The sequence below is a fragment of the Lotus japonicus genome, chromosome 4 (genome assembly GCF_012489685.1).
Source record: "Lotus japonicus ecotype B-129 chromosome 4, LjGifu_v1.2".
NCBI lineage: Eukaryota > Viridiplantae > Streptophyta > Magnoliopsida > Fabales > Fabaceae > Lotus > Lotus japonicus.
This window is the reverse complement of record NC_080044.1, coordinates 67,905,476-67,924,730: the sequence shown is the minus strand read 5'-3', so window position 1 is coordinate 67,924,730 and position 19,255 is coordinate 67,905,476. Positions and strand designations below refer to the sequence as shown.

At 36.7% G+C, this 19,255-nt stretch overlaps 1 protein-coding gene and 2 long non-coding RNA genes across 3 annotated transcripts; all 3 read left to right on the top strand.

Annotated features, from left to right (window-relative positions):
- The first annotated feature begins 653 nt into the window (after positions 1-653).
- On the top strand, positions 654-1,476 carry LOC130714391 (uncharacterized). Its single transcript, XR_009011264.1, has 2 exons — positions 654-1,118; positions 1,194-1,476. It is a non-coding gene; the product is annotated as an uncharacterized LOC130714391 (long non-coding RNA).
- A 4,697-nt stretch (positions 1,477-6,173) lies between these two features.
- Positions 6,174-18,990, top strand: LOC130713218 (spermidine hydroxycinnamoyl transferase-like). Its single transcript, XM_057563007.1, has 6 exons — positions 6,174-6,521; positions 8,330-8,561; positions 8,629-8,828; positions 9,159-9,257; positions 9,301-9,325; positions 17,624-18,990. Exons 1-6 carry the CDS (start codon positions 6,174-6,176, stop codon positions 18,988-18,990), a joined length of 2,271 nt encoding a protein of 756 aa, XP_057418990.1.
- On the top strand, positions 11,205-14,045 carry LOC130714956 (uncharacterized). The gene is made up of 6 exons (XR_009011528.1): positions 11,205-11,258; positions 11,350-11,410; positions 11,493-11,545; positions 12,453-12,511; positions 13,736-13,830; positions 14,008-14,045. It is a non-coding gene; the product is annotated as an uncharacterized LOC130714956 (long non-coding RNA).
- Positions 18,991-19,255: the final 265 nt, after the last annotated feature.

The window sequence follows — 19,255 nt, the reverse complement described above, 5'->3', positions numbered from 1 at the left end:
TCACATTAGGTGCGTATATCCATCCATTCTTACACATCTTGTTTAACTATTATTAATTGTTTTTGTGATGATCCATTGAGTTGATGACAATTTTTTGAATCTTTGATGACAATTTTTTTTATTATGAAGGAACGACTCAAAACATGGCGATACGAATTGAGAAGGACATTGATGCACAAATTTGTAAAACAGTTATAAGCATTGACTCAACATGTGATCTCAAGAAATGCAGGGCTAATTGTTTTAAAACCTTCCCTAAGGGAAGTGCTGGGGATTGTGTCAAAGGAGTTGGATCAGAAGGACAAGCAATTGCTTCATGTACTTGTCGCCACATATGCTAGTTAACTTTGTATCCTCAAACAAATCAAATCAACTAAATTACAATGTTTGGATTTGTTCTACAAATTGATTATGTGTGATTGTAATTCAAATAAAAAAATCACTTTAGGAGTATGTAATCAGATCACTGGTTAATCTTCTCTATTTTTTTTTTTGGTCAAATCTCTATTTCTTCATGTGACCACCCTGACTCTGTCTTTGGATTAAAGCCTATTGTTCTCTCCTCACTAACAAAAGCATCTTAAATTCTTAATAAGTAGCATCAACTCTTCCGAAAAAAACTCTTTTAGGAACACAAGTTCCCAAGGCACTAAGCGAGATTGGCTAAGTGTAGCTAAAATAGTGTCATCTTCACAACACCTTCACCACACTTGCACATCACTTCCATAATTTTGTATTGGTGATGATATTAAACACACTTTTTAGTAAATACAAATCACTTGCAAAACTCAAGAAAAAAAGGAAAATAATAATAATAACTAAATTGAAAAAGAAAAGCAAATCACAAATCTAGAAGATTCCCTCAACAGAAGAAGCGGGTGCTTTTGGCGCCTCAGTAACCGACCTCACTCACTCTCTGCGAATGTGATTCTGATTCTGATTCTGCTTCCACAAAAAGAGAGAATAAAGAGAGAGAAAGGGGAAAAAAATCAAATTAGGGTTACAAATTGGGATCGAAAGAAGAAGAAGAGGAATAATTTCAACTTTCAAACACAAGAGGATGACGAAGCAGCTTTGTGTTGTGTTCTCCGTTCTGTTCTTCCTGTTTATTACATCAGGTACCTTCAATTTTGTGTTCTTAATTACCTAATTTGAATCAGAAATAGTGATTTGATCTTCAAATTTTGGTGCAGGAACATGGAAGATGGTGAGTGGCAACCATTTGTGTGAAGCAGTTACAGGCATAGGCAGAAACTGCGTGGACATTGAGTGCAGGGCTCAGTGTAATCTCCGATACCCTCAGGGAAGTACTGGATTCTGTTTTTACATTGCTGAGTTTACTCAGTGTATTTGTCGCTTCAATTGCTAAATCAAATGCTCTGGGGTTTGTATTCGAAATCAATCAATTCTGTGTAATTGTAGCTAGTTATTTATGTATGGATCAATTGTTTATATCTTTTTATATTCTGATTTAAATTAGTTTCATGTTTGTTCATACTAAATTTTCATCGAATAGCACAAGTTGGCTAGGTTTCATCAACATTGCTAGTTTCCATTGAGAAAAAGACTCTCTGTTAAGCCAAAGTTTCACTGCGGGATCGATAATTGAACAAAATTTAGTATTTGGAAGTTAGATAGATAACTAGATATCCATGGAGCAATGTTGGCTGGACAATGTGATGTAAGATGTTCCAAGTTACATTCAGAGAAAGAACTTCAGGCGCACTCAAGGGGTGGAAATGGGCCGAGTGGCTCATCGGGGGCCTATAGCCTAGCCTACCAAAGGTCAGGTTTAGGTTTAGGTCGGGTTTATTTGCTTAAAAGATCAGGCTTAGACTTTTTAAAAAGCTTGACTAGCAAAAAAGGCTAGGCCTAGGCTTTAAAAAAACCTATTTGGCCCGATAGGCCGGCCCATTTACCAAATTATTTTTGTGATAATTTAATAAATATATTTTACTAATATATTAAAGAATTTTAATTGTAAAAAAAATTAATAAATTTAATATTATGTCTAAAAAATACAAAAATACTAAAAATTAAAAGAGAAGAAATCCTAAGATGAAAACCTAAATTGGAAATGTTCTCTCCTTTCGTCTTTCACTCTGTTAACTTTCACTCTCTCAGCCTCTCACCTAGCGTTGCTCTCCTCAAGGCCTAAAGCAACCACCACCAACCCGCCACTTCTCATCCGCCACCCACCGCCTCGCGCGACCACCTCAAGGCCTATTAGCCTCTTTAAGAGGATTTTTAGGTAAGTAGGCTTTCAAACAGGCTCGTAGGCTAGATCAGACCTCCTAGAAGGCCAGGTAGAGCCTTAAAATTTGGCCTAAGAAAGGCCACAGACCAGGGATTGAGCCGTGATGAAAGATTTTTTACCACTTTACGTTCGAATCTCTCAAGACTCAATTGTAGTATAGTAAAGGGTTTTGTCGTATCCACAAGGAGGTGTAATACTTATGTCGTTCAACAATTAACAAACTTAAATGATGGTTTCACAAAGAGATTGATTTTTGTTTGAACATGAAAATAAATGAAAAGCAAATAAACTAACGGAGAAACAACAGGCCCTAGTTTCATTTTGTAGCACTTTCATGAAAGAATGAATAAAAATGAGATTTTTGACTAAGCTTGAGATCTGGCTGATTCCGGCTGTCAACTTGTGTGAATTTTTGGAGGGTCTTAACGACCTCATTTGTGAAAACTTCTTTCATGAGAGTTGTAGCCCTTTAAGTTAAGAAATTTCTCGAAGTGGAATCAGGTCATTCCGACCTCTGTAGCTCGATATATTTGCGTTTTAGTGACCGTGGTTCTGGTTGTACGGTACCAGCGAATTAAGTGAATTGTTTTTCTTTTAATTCCGAGTTTGCTTGTAAATTTACTAAAAAGGACTTAGGTTTTAAGTGGTTCAGACCTGATTAAGTGTGTGATTAGTGGGTCAAGGTAGATATGGATTTAGGATTAAGTGAAAAGAAAGCAAAACCCTAGCCCATAGTGTGTGTAGCCGCGGGTTGCATGGGGGTATTAGGGGGGGGAACCTTGTTTCTTCTCTCATATCAGAATTAGAAACCCTACACACCTCTCTTACGTAAAACACAGAGGAGAAAAGAGAGCAACCGAGAGAGAAGGAGAGGAAGTCGCCGCCGTTCCAAGCCGCCAACCGACTTGTTTCATCTCACAAGTCGAATCAAACAAAATACCCTAGGTGATCAATCTAAGATATAACATGAAGATCAAGGGAAAACCACTAAATCAACAACTATAAACATGATTTATATGGAAGAGAATCTCATAGAGAGCATAAGTATCATACAACTACATCAAATTCCAACAAAAGAGAGATTAGCTATCTATTTTCATGGATAGCTTTACAAATAGAGAAGAAGAATGAGAAGAACCGAAATCGTCGCGATGTCTCGCCGCCGAATCTGATGCCCAAGCCTCTTCTTTAGCCTCCTAAGCATTTCTCTCTCTATGTTTCTCTAGTGTTTCCCCGTGTTTGGGTTATGTTCTGATCAAGTTGTCTTACCAGCTTCTTAAAAGAAGCTTTTTATAGTGAAAAAAACAGAGCACAGAGCGTTGGGCGGCCTGTTTTGGGCGTCAGGCGGCCAAATTACTTCAGGAGAAGGTTTCTAGCACCGCCTTGGGCGCTGGGCGGCCTCTACAAGCTGTTGGGCGCTAAGTACACCTTCAAACTCCTTTTTCATGCAAAAAAAACTTGCTCTTTTCCTTCAATCTTCAATCCTACAGTAAAATTTGAGATTAAAATCAAACTTAGACACATTCTAACCTAATGTTCAACTATCAATAAGTTATAATCAAAATAAGTAGGATTTGATCAAGATTTCTCATGAATTCATAAGGATAACTGCCTAAGTTGCTCATCGAAATTAGGTAAAATTGGCACTTATCAGGCCGCAAGTTTCGAATGCAGGTCAGGCCTAGGCCTCTCAAAGCCTAGCCTAGCCCAACCTATTTCCACCTCTAAGGCGCAGCCTACGTGCCAAATGACCCAACTGGAGAGATGTCGCATGCTTACGTGTTAAATAAAGTTGACTTGAACTTTTGAAAAAAAAAAGTTGAGTTGAACTTTAATTTTTTTTTTCCTTTACTTTTTTCGATTTCCACATGTATAATTAAATTTAACTAAAAATACATCATAACCCCTAATTAAGTAATTAACTCATCTTCATCTTGGTCATTCATCTCCAACATCTTCATTTTGGTCATTCATCTCCAACATCTTCATTTTTTGGCTTAAATAACTTTTTGGTCCTTGATACATAGACATGCCACATAAGCATGTCAAAAACTAAACTTCACTCATTACAAAAGAACGTGGTAGCATCAAACGTGTATACAAAATCGTTCGTTTCACAATCTTACTCTCACTCTGAGTCCCCAACGCTTCGATTATCCCTTTTTCTCTTTCTGTCTCTAACTCCTCCCTTCTCTCTCTCTCCCTAGCCCCTTTACCAAGGTTATGACATTGGCTACAATGAAGAAAATGGTTCGCTTACTCCCTCACTGCTGCAAGCTATATTCGACAAATAGAGGGCCTCCAATAACTCTGCGTCAAATGACGCAAGAATACGAGAAGAGGATGCAAGAGAAAAAGATGCAAGAAAAATGAGAAAAAGGTCGCAGTTAGCTTGAAGATGATCCTAGAGAAAAAGGTCGCAACTTTGCAAACTCGCTTAAAGATGATGCTAGAGAAAAAGGTTTGCGTCCATCGCTGCAAGAACACAAGAGGAGGATGCAAGAACACATGAAGAGGGTTCAATAATTGCCTAAAGTTCATCTCGAAGAAATAGGTCGTAGCTTTTCTGACTCGCTTAAAGATGTAACCATTGGCTGCAATGAAGAATGGGTTGATGTTAGCTTGGGACATGGGATTCAGGGAGATTGAAGTAGAGTCTAATTGTCAAAGGTTGGTTCTCTTGTTCATTAATTTAACCACTTAAATTAATATATATTAGTTACGTTGGTTGTGTTTAGTTTGTTCATTTATTAAAGAAAATCTAATATACATTTAATTCTTTATAAAAAAAAGGGGTTAATTGAGATTTTGGTCCCCAACCTTTTACATAATTCATCTGGACCTCATTAATTGACGTGGCAAGGCCATATCAGCTGTCGGAGCTTCGGCGTTGACCGAAACGACCGGAGGGACTAAAACCAAACATTTTGCAAAAGGATAAGGACTCATCCCAACCTTTACGCCAGCGAGGGACTAAAGCCATATTTATGTAAAAGGTTGGGACCAAAACTCAATTAACCCTAAAAAAAAGTTGTACATGTAAATCAATGTATGTCAACATGTTAAAAGTAATTTTTTTTTGAAAGGAACATGTTAAAAGTAATAAAGACATAATTACTGAAATGTATTTTTTTTTAGATAAGTCAAATATTGTATTCACACTTAGCACAAGGAGTGCTAAACCCAAATACAAAAAAGAGGAAACAAACCAGAAAAACTAGATGCACTCTAGAAGACCAACATACCAAAAGCTTCGACAACTAAAGCACAACAAGAACATGAAAACCAGCACACACCAAATTTCCCAACCAACAACACTAACAACCCACCAAACTCATGCTCAACCCCAATAAAAAACACACCCACCCAAGACAAAAAAGAGCCCGATTAGACAGAGTACACACACATCATCGGACGACCAAATCCCTTCATATTAGCTCTATTCCATTGCCACAATCTTCATTTGACCAATTCCAAAGCAGAAGACCAACAAACAGACTCCCCTCTAAATACCAAACCATTCCTAATCCCCCGAATTGTTCAAACTGTGGCAAACCAAATAGACAAAATACCCAAATGCTGAGACTCATTCCACCCAAATTTAAACTGCATAAAATGAGCTCGAATAGAATCAGGAAGCACCGTTTTAAATGATCTCATGGAATTCCAACGCTTTGATCTTATTTGACACATAAGCACGTCAAAAACCCACTCTCACTCTCACTCCCACTCTTACTCTAGGACGCTCTGATTTTCCTTCTCTATGTTTTTCTCTCTAACCCTTCCTTCTCCCTTTACACCATGGCCATGGCTTTGGCTGTGATGAAGAAGGTTCAGTTACTCCCCCCACTACTACAAGTTGTATTCCACAAATGGAGGGCCTCCGCGTACTCCACATAAAATAGTGGAAGGAATCATGAAGAGGATGAAAGAGGAGAAGATGAAGAGCGTGGAAGAGAAGAAGATGCAAGAACAACAAGAAAAAGGTCCCAGTTTGCTTGGAGATGATTCGGCAAGACAAAATGGTCGCAGCTTGTTTGGATTAAAAGGTCTGTATTCATGGCTGATAGAAGACGGGAAGAGGAGTCAAGAAAACAAGAAGAAGGTGCAAGAACACATAAAGAAGGTGCTAGAACTGCTAGAAGAAGAAAAAGGTCACAGTTTTCCAGATGATTCCAAAGAAAACGGTCTGCGTTCAGTGTTGCAAGAATACCATAGGAGGATGCAAGAAGACGGGGAGAGGTGGCAAGAACACGCGAAGAGGGTGCTTTAATTGGGTTGTTGATGGATAGAGGAATGTAAGAGACAATTGCAATTCATTCACTCAGGAACTTCATTCATGTGTGTTACAACTATGTTCCTTTTTTCAGCAATTTCTTCCAACCAAATCCTCAACGTTTTCTACTTGTATGGGAAAATTGCTATAGGCAACTTACACTGCCTTATCAATTGCTGACATTTTTAGTCAAAACTCAACCAGACTGTTCTCTTCTGCTAAGTACTTGGTTATCTTCCAGATTCTCACTACCTATCGTCGACCAAGTCAGGAAGCTTAGAGAGGAGCTTGAAGATTATGATGATGTAGTTTAGATAAAATAATACTCATTTGATTTTAGGTAGTAGCCAACATGTTTCAGTTTCTCATATCATTCCAATGTACTTCATCGAATCATTCCTAGCTAGTAAGCTTTTCCTATGTAGAAATATGTTTGTAAATGTGCTTGGGAAAAGGTTGGAAGAGGTGGAGTATTCAGGAACAATAGAGGGGATGATCTATTTTATTTCTTTAAGGCCTTTTGAAGATGATCACGGTTTTGAGGAGCGTTAGAAAATGAATGATCAAGTTCTTACCTTTTTGTTCAAAAGCCAACCCTCGTATCAAATCACTTATTTGGGTCAGTTTTTAAAAGGTTTTTGGTGGATAAAAGGTTGGAAGAGGCAGTTGCTGGATGAACTATTGCAGTTCATTCGATGAGGGAGTTCATAAATATGTTGTGCTACTATGTCTCTAGTTTCAGTAATTTCTTCTCACATAATCCTTGCCTTTTTCTGCCCGCAAGGGAAGAACGCGAAGTTGTCGAAGAACTCATCAACATGCTTGGGAGCCAGAAGAGCTAGAAGACGAAAATAAATGATATAACTTAAAGAAACTGCTTCTTTTCGATAATTAGTACTTGCCTAATCTGATATGAGAGCCTAAAGAAACTTGTCAGTATTTAGTTGTTAAAAAGTGAACTAGATAGGTTGATTAAAGGGAATACTATGTTACTATTGAATTCAAGAATGTCAACCGGGTTTTGGTCCTTCATAGAGGGTGCATAGGCCTGACTTGGCTTTAGATTAAATGACATGATGTAGTTTAGAAAAAATAATACTCTTTTGATTTTAGATTGTAGCCAACATGTTTCAGTTTCTCAGATCATTTCAATGTACTTCATCGATTAATTTGCTACAACTTATTGCTTTACTGTGTTCATATTAATATTTTGACTGTATTTGCATTTATCTGTTTAGTTGATACATTATCAGAAATCCAATTGAAGAGCATCTGTATCTCTTGGTGGAAGGTCTAGTAGTGTACCGGATAAATCCCAGAATTCTTGCAGCATGTATGTTAGTCCTGATCGTGTTCGTGTGAGGGGAAGATCTCGAGCTATTAATGCAATAGCATATAATTTCGAGAACACAAATACTAGGAACCTTTCAACTCCACTTTAATTATTAGGAAATTGTACCCAAAATCTATGACTCAAGATACAGCAAAACTGGGACCTTGCTTTTTTCTTCTCACATAATCCTTGCTTTTTTCTGCCCGTATGGGAAGAACCCGAAGTTGTCTAAGAGCTCATCAACATGCTTGGGAGGCACTGTGTTCATTTTTTTCTTTCTTTCGTCATTGATGAGATATTGTGGGTGTTTTTCATCCGCTTGCAACTATCCTGAAGAAAGGACATTACTATGATCATACTTCAAAATGTTGTAAGAAGTTTAATGTTCTTTTATTCTCATTTTCTTATCAGTGTTTCAGTAAACATATTGAATTGAGCTATCTTTTGATTTTTACTATTTCAGATCATGAAGTATTCTCGTGAATCAAATCTTCAAGCGATGATGTCTAAAAGGATAACGAAAGGATTTGAGCAAGCTACCCACATTGCCAGTTTTGGTTCGATGACAATGGTCCAGTCCATCATTTATGGGCGGTGGATAAACCGCTTCCAGGAGCAGCTCTGCACCACGGTGTATGGTTGGGAAAGCTATCTAATTGGTAACGTATATGGTGCCTTCAAGAGCTTCTCCACTGGTAACAAAGGCGGGATAGGCAGAGTAGTCAGGAACAGCTGAGGGGATGATCTATTCTATTTCTTTAGGGCCTCTTGAAGATGATCACGGTTTTGAGGAGCGTCAGAAAATGAATGACCAAGTTCTTACCTTTTTGTTCAAAAGCCATCCCTCGTATCAAATCACGCATTTGGGTCAGTTTTTAACTAGGTTTTTGGTGGATAAAAGGTTTGAAGAGGCAGTTGCTGGAAGAACTATTGCAGTTCATTCGATGAGGGAGTTCATTAATGTATTGTGCTACTACGTCTCTAGTTTCAGTAATTTCTTTTCACATAATCCTTGTTTTTTTCTACCCGTATGGGAAAGAACGCAAAGTTGTCGAATAACTCATCAACATGCTTGGGAAGCACTGTGTTCATTTTTTTCTTTCTTTCATCATCATTGATGAGATATTGTGGGTGTTTTTCATCAGTTTGCAACGGTCTTGAAGAAAGGACATTACTATGATCATACTTCAAAACGCTGTAATAAGTTTAATGTTCTTTTATTCTCATTTTCTTCTCAGTGTTTCAGTAAACATATTGAATTGAACTATCTTTTGATTTTTTCTCTGTTTCAGATCATGAAGTATTCTCGTGAATCAAATGTTCAAGCGATGATGTCCCGAAGGATAACGAAAGGATTTGAACAAGCTACCCACATTGCCAGTTTTGGTGGGGTGACAATGGTCCAGTCCATCATTTATGGGCGGTGGATAAACCGCTTCCATGAGCAGCTCTGCACAGAGTGTATGGTTGGGAAAGCTATCTAATTAGTAACGTAGATGGTGCCTTCAAGAGCTTCTCCATGGTTCACTCTCACCCACCTCCTCATTAGCTGACAAGTGTCAATCTCTAATTCATTATGACCAATTTATTGCAAGCCCATTTTTCCTAGATTTTAGTATTGAGGTCCATCATTGACAACCTATTGAATGATCATTATAAATCTCATTAATAGCTGATTTTATTTTATTTTTTCATCCATTATTCCTTAAATTTAGTTTATTAATTTTTTTAAACTCTCAATTAATATTGTAACAAAAGTCACCCCTCATCATTGACTACCTATGAAATAATCATTCAAATTATCAATTAATGTGTTTAAAAACGATTTTGCTGGCCATGATTCAAATTCAAATTTTATTAACTTTGTCAACATGTCAATTCAAATTTTGGAATATTAAATTGCTGATTAATTTTTTTCTGTACCGTCCATTAGTGCTGAACATGATTTTTAATTGTCGTTTATTTAAAAAAAAGAACTATCAATTAAGGTCATAACAAAAGTTAAAAACAGAAATTTTCTCAATATCTTATGTGATTAAAACCGTTTTTTGTGGCCAAGATTTAAATTCAAATTTTATTAATTTTAACAACCTTTCAATTCTAATTTGGAATATTCTTTTGGAGCAATATTCTCCTTCTTTTTTCACGGGCAGACATTATTAACCATAATTCTGACTCATTTATATATACTCCATATGTTATTCTTCACCTTCATCATTCCATCTATTTTCCAGCATCTAATAGCTTTGAAATAACATTTTTTCTGATTGATGCCAAAATTGAAGCCTCTAAGGAAAACTAGACTATTGTTGCAAAAGTGAATCGTTTATGGCTAAGTCCGAGCTTATATAGTTCGAAGTTGCCCTTTTCGATGAACATGTTTCTTATGGATGACAAGATATATCATTTTTTAATTAATCACCATTTTTTAATTTTGTTTTTTTATGGTTGGTAAATCTCTTACCTTCTCTACTTTTTAAATTTCAGGGTTGTAAGATTCACACTTAAGTTAGGAAGACTCTTATTTACCGATTCCAGTCTTTGCTAAGTGAAGGACACATATATCATATTTCATTCTTTGGTGTTGGTGAAAGCGGTCGTGATTTCCGCCCAACCTCGCATCCATTAAGATCAACTTTGATATACATACTTATGTACAATTGGTTCCTAACAAGGCTATTAACGTAAGGCATTACTCTTTCGTGCCACTTTGTGACATAATGTTTTAGACCTGGATACGTCTTTCCTTATAGGTATATTTTCTTTTGTAGCCTTTCACTACAAGAAAACAGGACATTTGCGGCGGACATCTTGCGGCGGTTATAAGCCAACCGCCGTTAAATATAATTTTGCGGCGGTTATTGTGGCGGTTTATGAAGCCGACGCTGTTTCTCAATGTTTGCGGCGGTTGATGAACAGGCAGCGGCGGTTTCCAGCTTATTATTTCAGTTTTTTATATTGTGTGTATTTTGCGGCGGTTGTATCAAGCAACCGCCGCAGTTGTCCCTTACGTTGCGGCGGTTGATTTGCTTTTAGTGGCGGTTTGGGGCTTTATTTTTATTTTAAAATCAATCCTAATTTTATCTCCGGCGGTTTCTCTTACCAACCGCCGCTGAATGCCCTAATTTTGGCTCCCCCCCTCTCGCTTTTCACTTTCCCTCTCGCTCATTCTCTTTCCCTCTCACTTGTTTTCTCAATTGAATCCCAAAAACCATCAAAGCCCTAATTTCTAACTTCTGGACTCACTGCGTTTCATCTCTGCTCAGGTTCGTTCCTCTCTTCTCTTCTCTTCTCTTCTCTTCTCTTCTCTCCTCTTCTCTGATTTAGGTTTTGCTTTTCAGAGTCGGTGGCCGTCTCGCACTCCAAGCTCCGATTCGTTCTTCCAGGCTCTGGTTCGTCCCTCTCTTTCTCTTATGTTCTCTTTTCTTCCCTTCCCTTCCCCTCCCTTCCCTTCCCTTCTTTGATTTGCGTTTTCTCTTTCAGATTTGGTGTGTTGGTGGTGGTTGTCTCGCACTCAACATCATTGTTCCTCTTCCAGGCTCTGGTTCGTGTCTCTCTTTCTCTTCTCTTTTCTTCCCTTCCCCTCCCTTCCCTTCCCTTCTTTGATTTTCGTTTTTCTCTTTCAGATTTGGTGTTGGTGGTGGCCCTCTCGCACTCAACATCATTGTTTGGACGCCAGGTACAACCCTCCCTCCTATTCTCTTCTTTGATTTCATTAATATAGTGCTTTCTTTCAAGTTATGTTCTTGGATAAACTACAATCAGCTTCTTTTTTTCATATGATTATCTTGATTTGTACATTAGGTTTTGGCAAGAACTGAATTGAAAAACTGGTTCGCCGAACTGAATTGAACTGGAAAATTGGTTCTCAATTTATAAAATTCACAAGACAAACCTACCTCAATAAATAAAAATTAATTCTATATATCTTTGCCATTATACATGGATTGGACATAATGGTAGTCTAACAGGATCACAAATTATGGGGAGGAGGGAGATGAGATAAACACGTCAAGAAGTGGTTTGAAGTTACTTCCTCCAAACTTCTAGACCAGAGTGATTTTTTCTTTAAATGTTTAATTCGGTGAATTGTTTTGCAGTTCGGTGAACCAGTTCTGATTTTGCAATTTAATTTAAAGATATGCTTGCTTATAAGTTATGTATCATATAGCTCTAATTTTTGCATCTGCAATGCATGTGATGGTTGCTGGTTATGGCGTGGATTGTGAGATTTTGTTTCCTAATTTTAAGGGGATGCTGGTGGATTTTAAGGCCTCGAAACTAATCTGGTTTTGGCTTATTACGATGTGGTTTTTGGCTAGTAAATAAGTTGTGCGTCCTTGGGCTTGGTTGAAGGACGTAAATTTGGTTTAAGCTAGCTGATGTTGAATTTGGTTGCAGATGAGAGGGCGCATGGTGTGGTGTTTTGGTTGGTATAAGATAGGGAAGCAAGGGAAATTTGGAGTGCTTTGGTTATTTATTTGGGCTTAGTGTGTTTATTTATTATCTTTATAAGTGTTGTGCTTGTATTGGTTGGTGGAAAGATAAAGCACAAATAATCTGAATTATATCCTTTGCTTTTTCAGTGTTAAGTTTCTCATTGTGTTTGTGACCTGTGTTCGTGACACTCTCTATTGTGGTTCAGGTACCTCACTTCTCCTTTTGATTCCTCTCTTCTTTAATTTGCTCTGATTATGGTATGTTTGTGTCTTATAATGTCCTTTTGCTAGTTGCCTTGTTCTGAGTTGAGTTGAATAGGGCATTTGTATTATTGATGTCAGAACTTCTGTACTGCCAAATTGCTTTCTAGTGTTGCATGTTTGGATTTGGTAATTTAACAAAGTGAAACTGAATGCTTTTGATTTAGTGAATCATTTAATTGGCGGTTAATACTTATTAGTTGCTATGCTTATTGCATATTAGTTTGCTGTTTTTTTTTTACAGCCAAGACCTATGTAGTAAATTACAACTTTGTTATATTTCTTACTACAGAAACTAAAGCAATGGATAAGTCATGGATTTCGATGCCCCGAAATTCACTTGCATATGAGCAAGGGGTTAAGAGTTTTTTAGATTTTGCTTTTGAACGTAGTTCTGTTGATGGCAAAATATTATGCCCATGTGTTCTATGTGAATGTAGAAAGTGGCAAATTAAGGATGTGGTATATGATCACTTAATTGTTAAGCAATTCCCGAAAAATTACACCTTCTGGTTTTACCATGGGGAGTCCGGTCATGTGGAAAATGAAAACGTTGGTAGGGAAAATGTTTCAAGTTCAGCACAAAACATTGTGACCAATGAAAATACTATCCAGAACATGTTGAATGAAGCTTTTGGAGTTGACAGACACCGTGTGAATGAACCAAATGAAGAATTCGCACAAGGTGAAGGAGAAATGTCAAATGTAGAGCAGCAAGGACATCAAGCTAGAGAGTTTTACGACTTAGCAAAAGATGGGGAACAACCATTGTATGAAGGGTGCACACGATTTTCTAAACTCTCTTTCATAGTGAAGTTGTATCATATCAAATGCCTATGTAAGATGACTGATAAGGCTATGACAATGATACTAGAACTACTACATGATGCATTTGAACATGCTAAGATTCCGAGTTCATTCTATGAGGCAAAGAAATCTATAACCAAGCTTGGATTGGGCTATGAAAAGATACATGCATGTCCAAGAAATTGTATGTTGTACTGGGGTGCAGATGAAAACCTGGAACAATGCAAAGTTTGTCAGAGATCTAGATGGAGGGAACCTGAGACAAATGGTGAGAATCAGGTGTCTGTTGATGAAAATGCCTACGATGATTGTTGCTTGTGAATTTGTTGGAGGTACCTTACAGATGACTTTGGTACTTGTAGGTTAGCGATGTAGGCTCCCCGAATGAAGTAAGGCGATCTTCATCCGCCAGTCATCAACCTGTAAACAATGGACCATCTACTTAGTTTTATGTAAGGTTTGTGAAATGATTTAAAATGTTGAAACTTAATTGGTTCATTGTATTGAATATGTCACTTTATCATTTTGGTGGAAAGTGATGAACTATGTTCCTTACAGTTTTGATTAATGTCATTGTACCTATGTTTTGATTTAAGTTAATTTAGTTTGTTTTCAATGAATGAATTTTCACCAGGTGAACATGTTCTAATGGGAGGGAGCAGCTTGTGTTTTGATGCTGTCTTGATTTTTTGGTACCTGATTGAGTCTCAAGGCTTGGTGCGTGGTTTGTTGCATCTGGTACTGTCCTTGGAGGCCATGCTTCTTGGAGTCTCAAGTCATGCTTTGTTTTGTTATTTTTGTTCAGTCATGGATTTTGTGTTAGGATCGCATTATGTTACTTCCAGACTTTGACGGGTTGTTGTTGCTTTTGTTATAAAACTTGTATTGACTAGTACTGATGTTTAGCATTGTATGTGTTGGCTGTTTAGCCTTGGACCCTCAATTGGGAGAGTTTGTTCCCATTAGCAATGTTATTTTGATATGGTTATCTATTTTGTTGTCATGAAAAATCAATGATTGAAATTTATTTAGAAAGCAGGGTTATTTTAAAATATAATTACAGCAAAAAAAAAATTAAAAAGAAAATAAAATAAAACTTACTGCGGCGGTTCAAACCGCCGCTAATGGCTAAAATCCTAATTCCCATACGTTCAATGTGCGGCGGTTCAAACCGCCGCTGAATACAAAATCATAGCATCCTAGGTGTATGTATCTGAGGCGGTTGCAACCGCCGCTAAAGTCAAAATGGTAACTTGCAGCGGTTGTTCCAGCGGTTTGGAAAACCGCCGCAAGAAGCGCTGCGACGCCTGTAAAGGAGGCGCTTTGACAACCGCCGCAAGATGCTTTTAGCGGCGGTTAGAACCGCCGCAAAATGGCCATTACAACCGCCGCAATTTGCACAGTTTGGTGTAGTGTTTTGATTTTTAAAATATAGTTCTTAATTTTCCTTAAATGTGTGTTTTTGTTTGAGCAGATGTAATTGGAATTCTCACTGGAGCAAGTTGTGTTTTTTCCTTATAGGACAAGTCATGTTTTTTCAATCCTATTTTTGGGTTAAAATCCACATTTTAATGGCAAATGAGAGAATGTATATTCAAATAAAATCTAAACAATTAATGTGAAAAGTTTTATTTTTTAAAACCACTAAATATAATTAATAGAATCACCATTTAGAAAAACGAAATAATATTCAATTTAATGTAGTGCATTTCCTTTAATAAAATTTGTGAATAAAAAATTTAGATTTGAATTTGAATTTGAAGTGAGTACTAAATATTAATTATTCCACCCAAATTTTGAGGAAATTTTCAAAACCTTATTCATATTAATGGAAAAAAAGTATTTTTTAAATGAATATGAGAGAAGAAATATTCAAACAGTTTTTATAAACATTCCAAGTTTAAGTAATCAAATGGTTGCATCTTTTATGAGCTTAAATCAATCAACCATAACTAATCTTTCTTTTTTTCATTACTTAAAGCTAAATTATGCAAGATTTGATCTACTTTTGATCAACCAATAGACAATGTTACCTTTAATTTTCTTTACAACAAATTAGGAAAAGTCATGTTTTACAATCCAATTTTTGGGTTAAAATCCACGTTTTAATAGTAAATGAGGGAATGTATATTCAAATAAAATCTAAACAATTACTGTGAATTTTTTTACTTTGTATGAAAATAATTTGGAAGAACATAAATTTCGTAGATTAAGGAACCTAATTCATTTATTATTTTTAAAATTGTAAAAAATAATTTTTCGATTTGAGTTTGAAATTTAAAATACTAACTAAATAATTGTAATTTGATCCAAAATTTCACTCGGATTTTAAATTATTTTGCTTAGACACAAAATATGTTCTTTTTCACCCTAAATAATTTGTCAATTCACTAATAATAACTAGTTGAGTTTCTTTTACTTTTTTAAGAAAATAAATATAATTTATAGAATCATCCCTTATATTAAGGAGTCAATATTTAATTTAAGTTAATGTGTTTCTTTTTTTAAAAATTGTAAAAATAAATTGTAATTTGAGTTTGAAATTTAAAATTAGTTATTTGGGTTTTTCCTATGGAGGTTTTTTTTTTATAGGCAAATGTTAGTGGTTATTTGTTAGTAATTACAAATTCTCCTCCTCAGGGTTCGAACCCTGGACCTCCATCTCCAACACCTATTTCTACCCTTAGCTCAACCATGTGAGCTACCCCTCCAACCCCTCCTATGAAGGTTTTAATGAGGCACAACTCTAAATGTGATTCCTTGGTTCGGTTGGTATTTGAAAATAACTTATCTATAAAAGGGTTGTTCTCATGAAATATTTCTTATTAATAATATTCCCTTTTGTTGTAAAAAAAATAGTACTAAATAATAGTAATTGGGGCCAAATATTCAGTCAGATTTTAAAATATTTTTCTTAAATGAGTACTATATATACTTATATTTAGATCACATGGTAAAAAACTTCAACGGGGAAAAACTTTTTACATAAAAAATAATTCATGTAAAAATTATTATTTTTTGCTAACTCTTCATTCACCTACAACGCTTATGTCTCATAGCTCTTACCACTTTTGCAACCCTTGGTAACAATTTTTCATCTAATTTAAATATGTTTTTCACAATTTTAAAAATATTTAGGATTAAATATATATATGAAATTTTTGTCAAATTTTGCAAGTTGTGTGATACTCATTGTGATTTTACTTGGTTGAATGCTCATTTTTGCGAGATCGTCAAATAATGAGATCGATATTCACAGTGCAACACACAGGGTAAAAAGAGTGAAACCACTCTCAACTCTTAAACACAAAAAAGTATTTGTCCGGCTGTCAGTGCTTATAAAAAAAAAACCATTGCTTATCAGTAGTGATTCATGTTCTACATTTTTCCATTACATCCCAACACCTACCACCTACTATCTGTGACAACATGAAACCGTCATGTAGAGGTGTTAAACAAAACAATGGTACATGAATGACTCTATTGTGAGAATGAAAGAACAGAAATTAAACCAACGTGCGAGGAACAAATTTAGATGGTGGAGGAGTTTTATTGCCTAAGCCAAGCTGCATGTACGCATTGCATTGCATTGTGTTTCAAGCTAAAATTCCGACACTTTTATGCAACAACCAACCATGAGAAATTCATTTCATCAAACAGCACACAGTATAGGGTAATAATATATACACACCTATTTTTTTATACACTTTATTTCCACCTATTTTTATTTCTATCTCTCTCTTCTAATCATCTATCACATCTTATACTTTCTCACTCTTACTTTTTCTTTTCTTTCTATCTCTCTCTTCCTCCACCTTATTCCACCTCATTTTGAGGTGTGAATAAATAATTATTGACACAGTATATATTTGCGGCAGAGCAGTACTAAGACATATATTATTTCTATACGGGGTTGTCTAAATGATCCATGATAAAATTTGAGTTAAATAACTCACCATCCAATCACATTGGAGATAAGTGAGTTGCAATTTCTATATTTTATTTATTAATTTATTTCCAACTCATTTATCTCCAATGTAATTGGATGGTGGATTATTTAACCCAAACTTTATCATAAGTCATTTAGACAACCCCTATTTCTACTAGTAATTTTTCCCAATGAGAAACCTACAATAACTATAAATAACACACGCTCCGATCCACCTTAATCTCTTCATCAATACCTTTGATCCCATAATTGCCAATCCTTCATGTTGTCAGTGAATTAATCAAGCAAACAAACATGTCAGTAACCTTCAAAGGCTCTTACACGGTGAAACCCATTGAACCAACATGGTACGGTCGCTTAGCCTTATCTGAATGGGGCCAAACAGGAGTTATAACTCATGTGCCAACCATCTACTTCTACCGCCCCTCACGTGACTCCTCCACCATGGCTACCACCTTGAGAGACTCTTTAAGCCGAGTCCTCGTCCCGTTTTATCCACTAGCTGGTCGTTTACAATGGACAGACGAAAACGACGGTCGTTTAGAGCTCGAGTGCAATGCAATGGGGGTTAAGTTCATCGAAGCAGAGTCCTCGCTAACATTAAACAACTTCGGTGACTTTTCATCTTCTTCAGAGTACCAACACCTCATCCCGAGCGTGGACTACACACTTCCGATTCACGTGTGGCCTTTGTTTCTAGTTCAGTTCACGAGGTTTGCATGTGGTGGCGTTTGTATCAGCTTCCAAGTCTCGCATGCGGTTGTGGATGGACCAAGCGCATTGCATTTCATTTCAGAGTGGGCCAGGCTCGCACGCGGCGAGCCTCTGCAAACGACGCCGTTTCTTGACCGGAAAGTGCTGCGTGCGGGGGAGCCTCCGTTAATGGAAGCAAACCAAGGTCAATGGACGTTCAATTTCAACCTCCCTACTCTACTTCTAGACAAAACAGAGGAAAAACAAGGGATGAAGAAAAAGAAGAAGAAAAACTCTTTGGCTACCCTTAAAGTGAGCAAAACCCAAGTTGAGAAATTGAGAAAGGAAGCAAATGAGGGTTTTGATGGTTCTACCAACGTACGTGGTTACACGAGGTACGAGGCTGTAACTGGACACATGTGGAGAAGTGCATGCAAAGCTAGGGAGCACAAACATGACCAACCAACGGCGTTGGGTGTGAGCGTTGACATGAGGCGTCGTGTACAACCTAATTTACCAAAAGGGTATTTCGGGAATGCAACTTTTGATGTGGTGGCTACAGGTGTTGCTGGCGACCTAGTTTCAAAGCCTTTGGGGTATGTGTCGGGGAGGATAAGGGAGGCGATTGAGAAGGTGGATGATGAGTACGTGAGGTCGGGGATTGAGTTCTTGAAAGAGCAGAGGGATTTGACAAAGTTTCAAGATTTTCATACGACGGAGAGTGAAAATGGAGCATTTTATGGGGACCCGAATCTTGGGGTGTTTAGCTGGTTGACGTTGCCGATTTATGGGGTTGATTTTGGGTGGGGGAAGGAGATTTTCATGGGTCCAGGAACACATGATTTTGATGGAGATTCTCTACTTCTTCCTGGTCCAGTTGAAGATGGATCTTTGCTCATTGCTATTTGTCTGCAAGAGATTCATATGGAGGCCTTTAAAAAGCATTTTTACGAAGGCATTATGTATATAAAATGACAAAAAAAGAACATTAAAAGACATTCTATAGGGAGAATGTGTTGCTGTTGTGCTTCTGTACTTTGAATAACCTGCACAAAGTAATGTGGAACTTAATTAAATGCAGAGTTGGATTATCTGAGAACCATATTAATTTCTTAAGCCATTTGTGTTGTGTATCTTGTTCATCATTGTTCATCTTGTGTTATGTATGAGATGATATTTCTCACAAGAGATTTAATTTAAATGTACAAATTTCATGATCGAAAAAAACTAGCTAGAGAAT

Coding starts and splice junctions, on each gene's coding strand:
- LOC130713218 (XM_057563007.1), top strand. CDS start 6,174: ATGAAGAGGATGAAAGAGGAGAAGATGAAGAGCGTGGAAGAGAAGAAG. Junction 8,829..9,158: donor CGATGAGGGAGTTCATTAAT/GTATTGTGCTAC, acceptor TCTCTGTTTCAG/ATCATGAAGTATTCTCGTGA. Junction 9,258..9,300: donor ACATTGCCAGTTTTGGTGGG/GTGACAATGGTC, acceptor GGTGGATAAACC/GCTTCCATGAGCAGCTCTGC.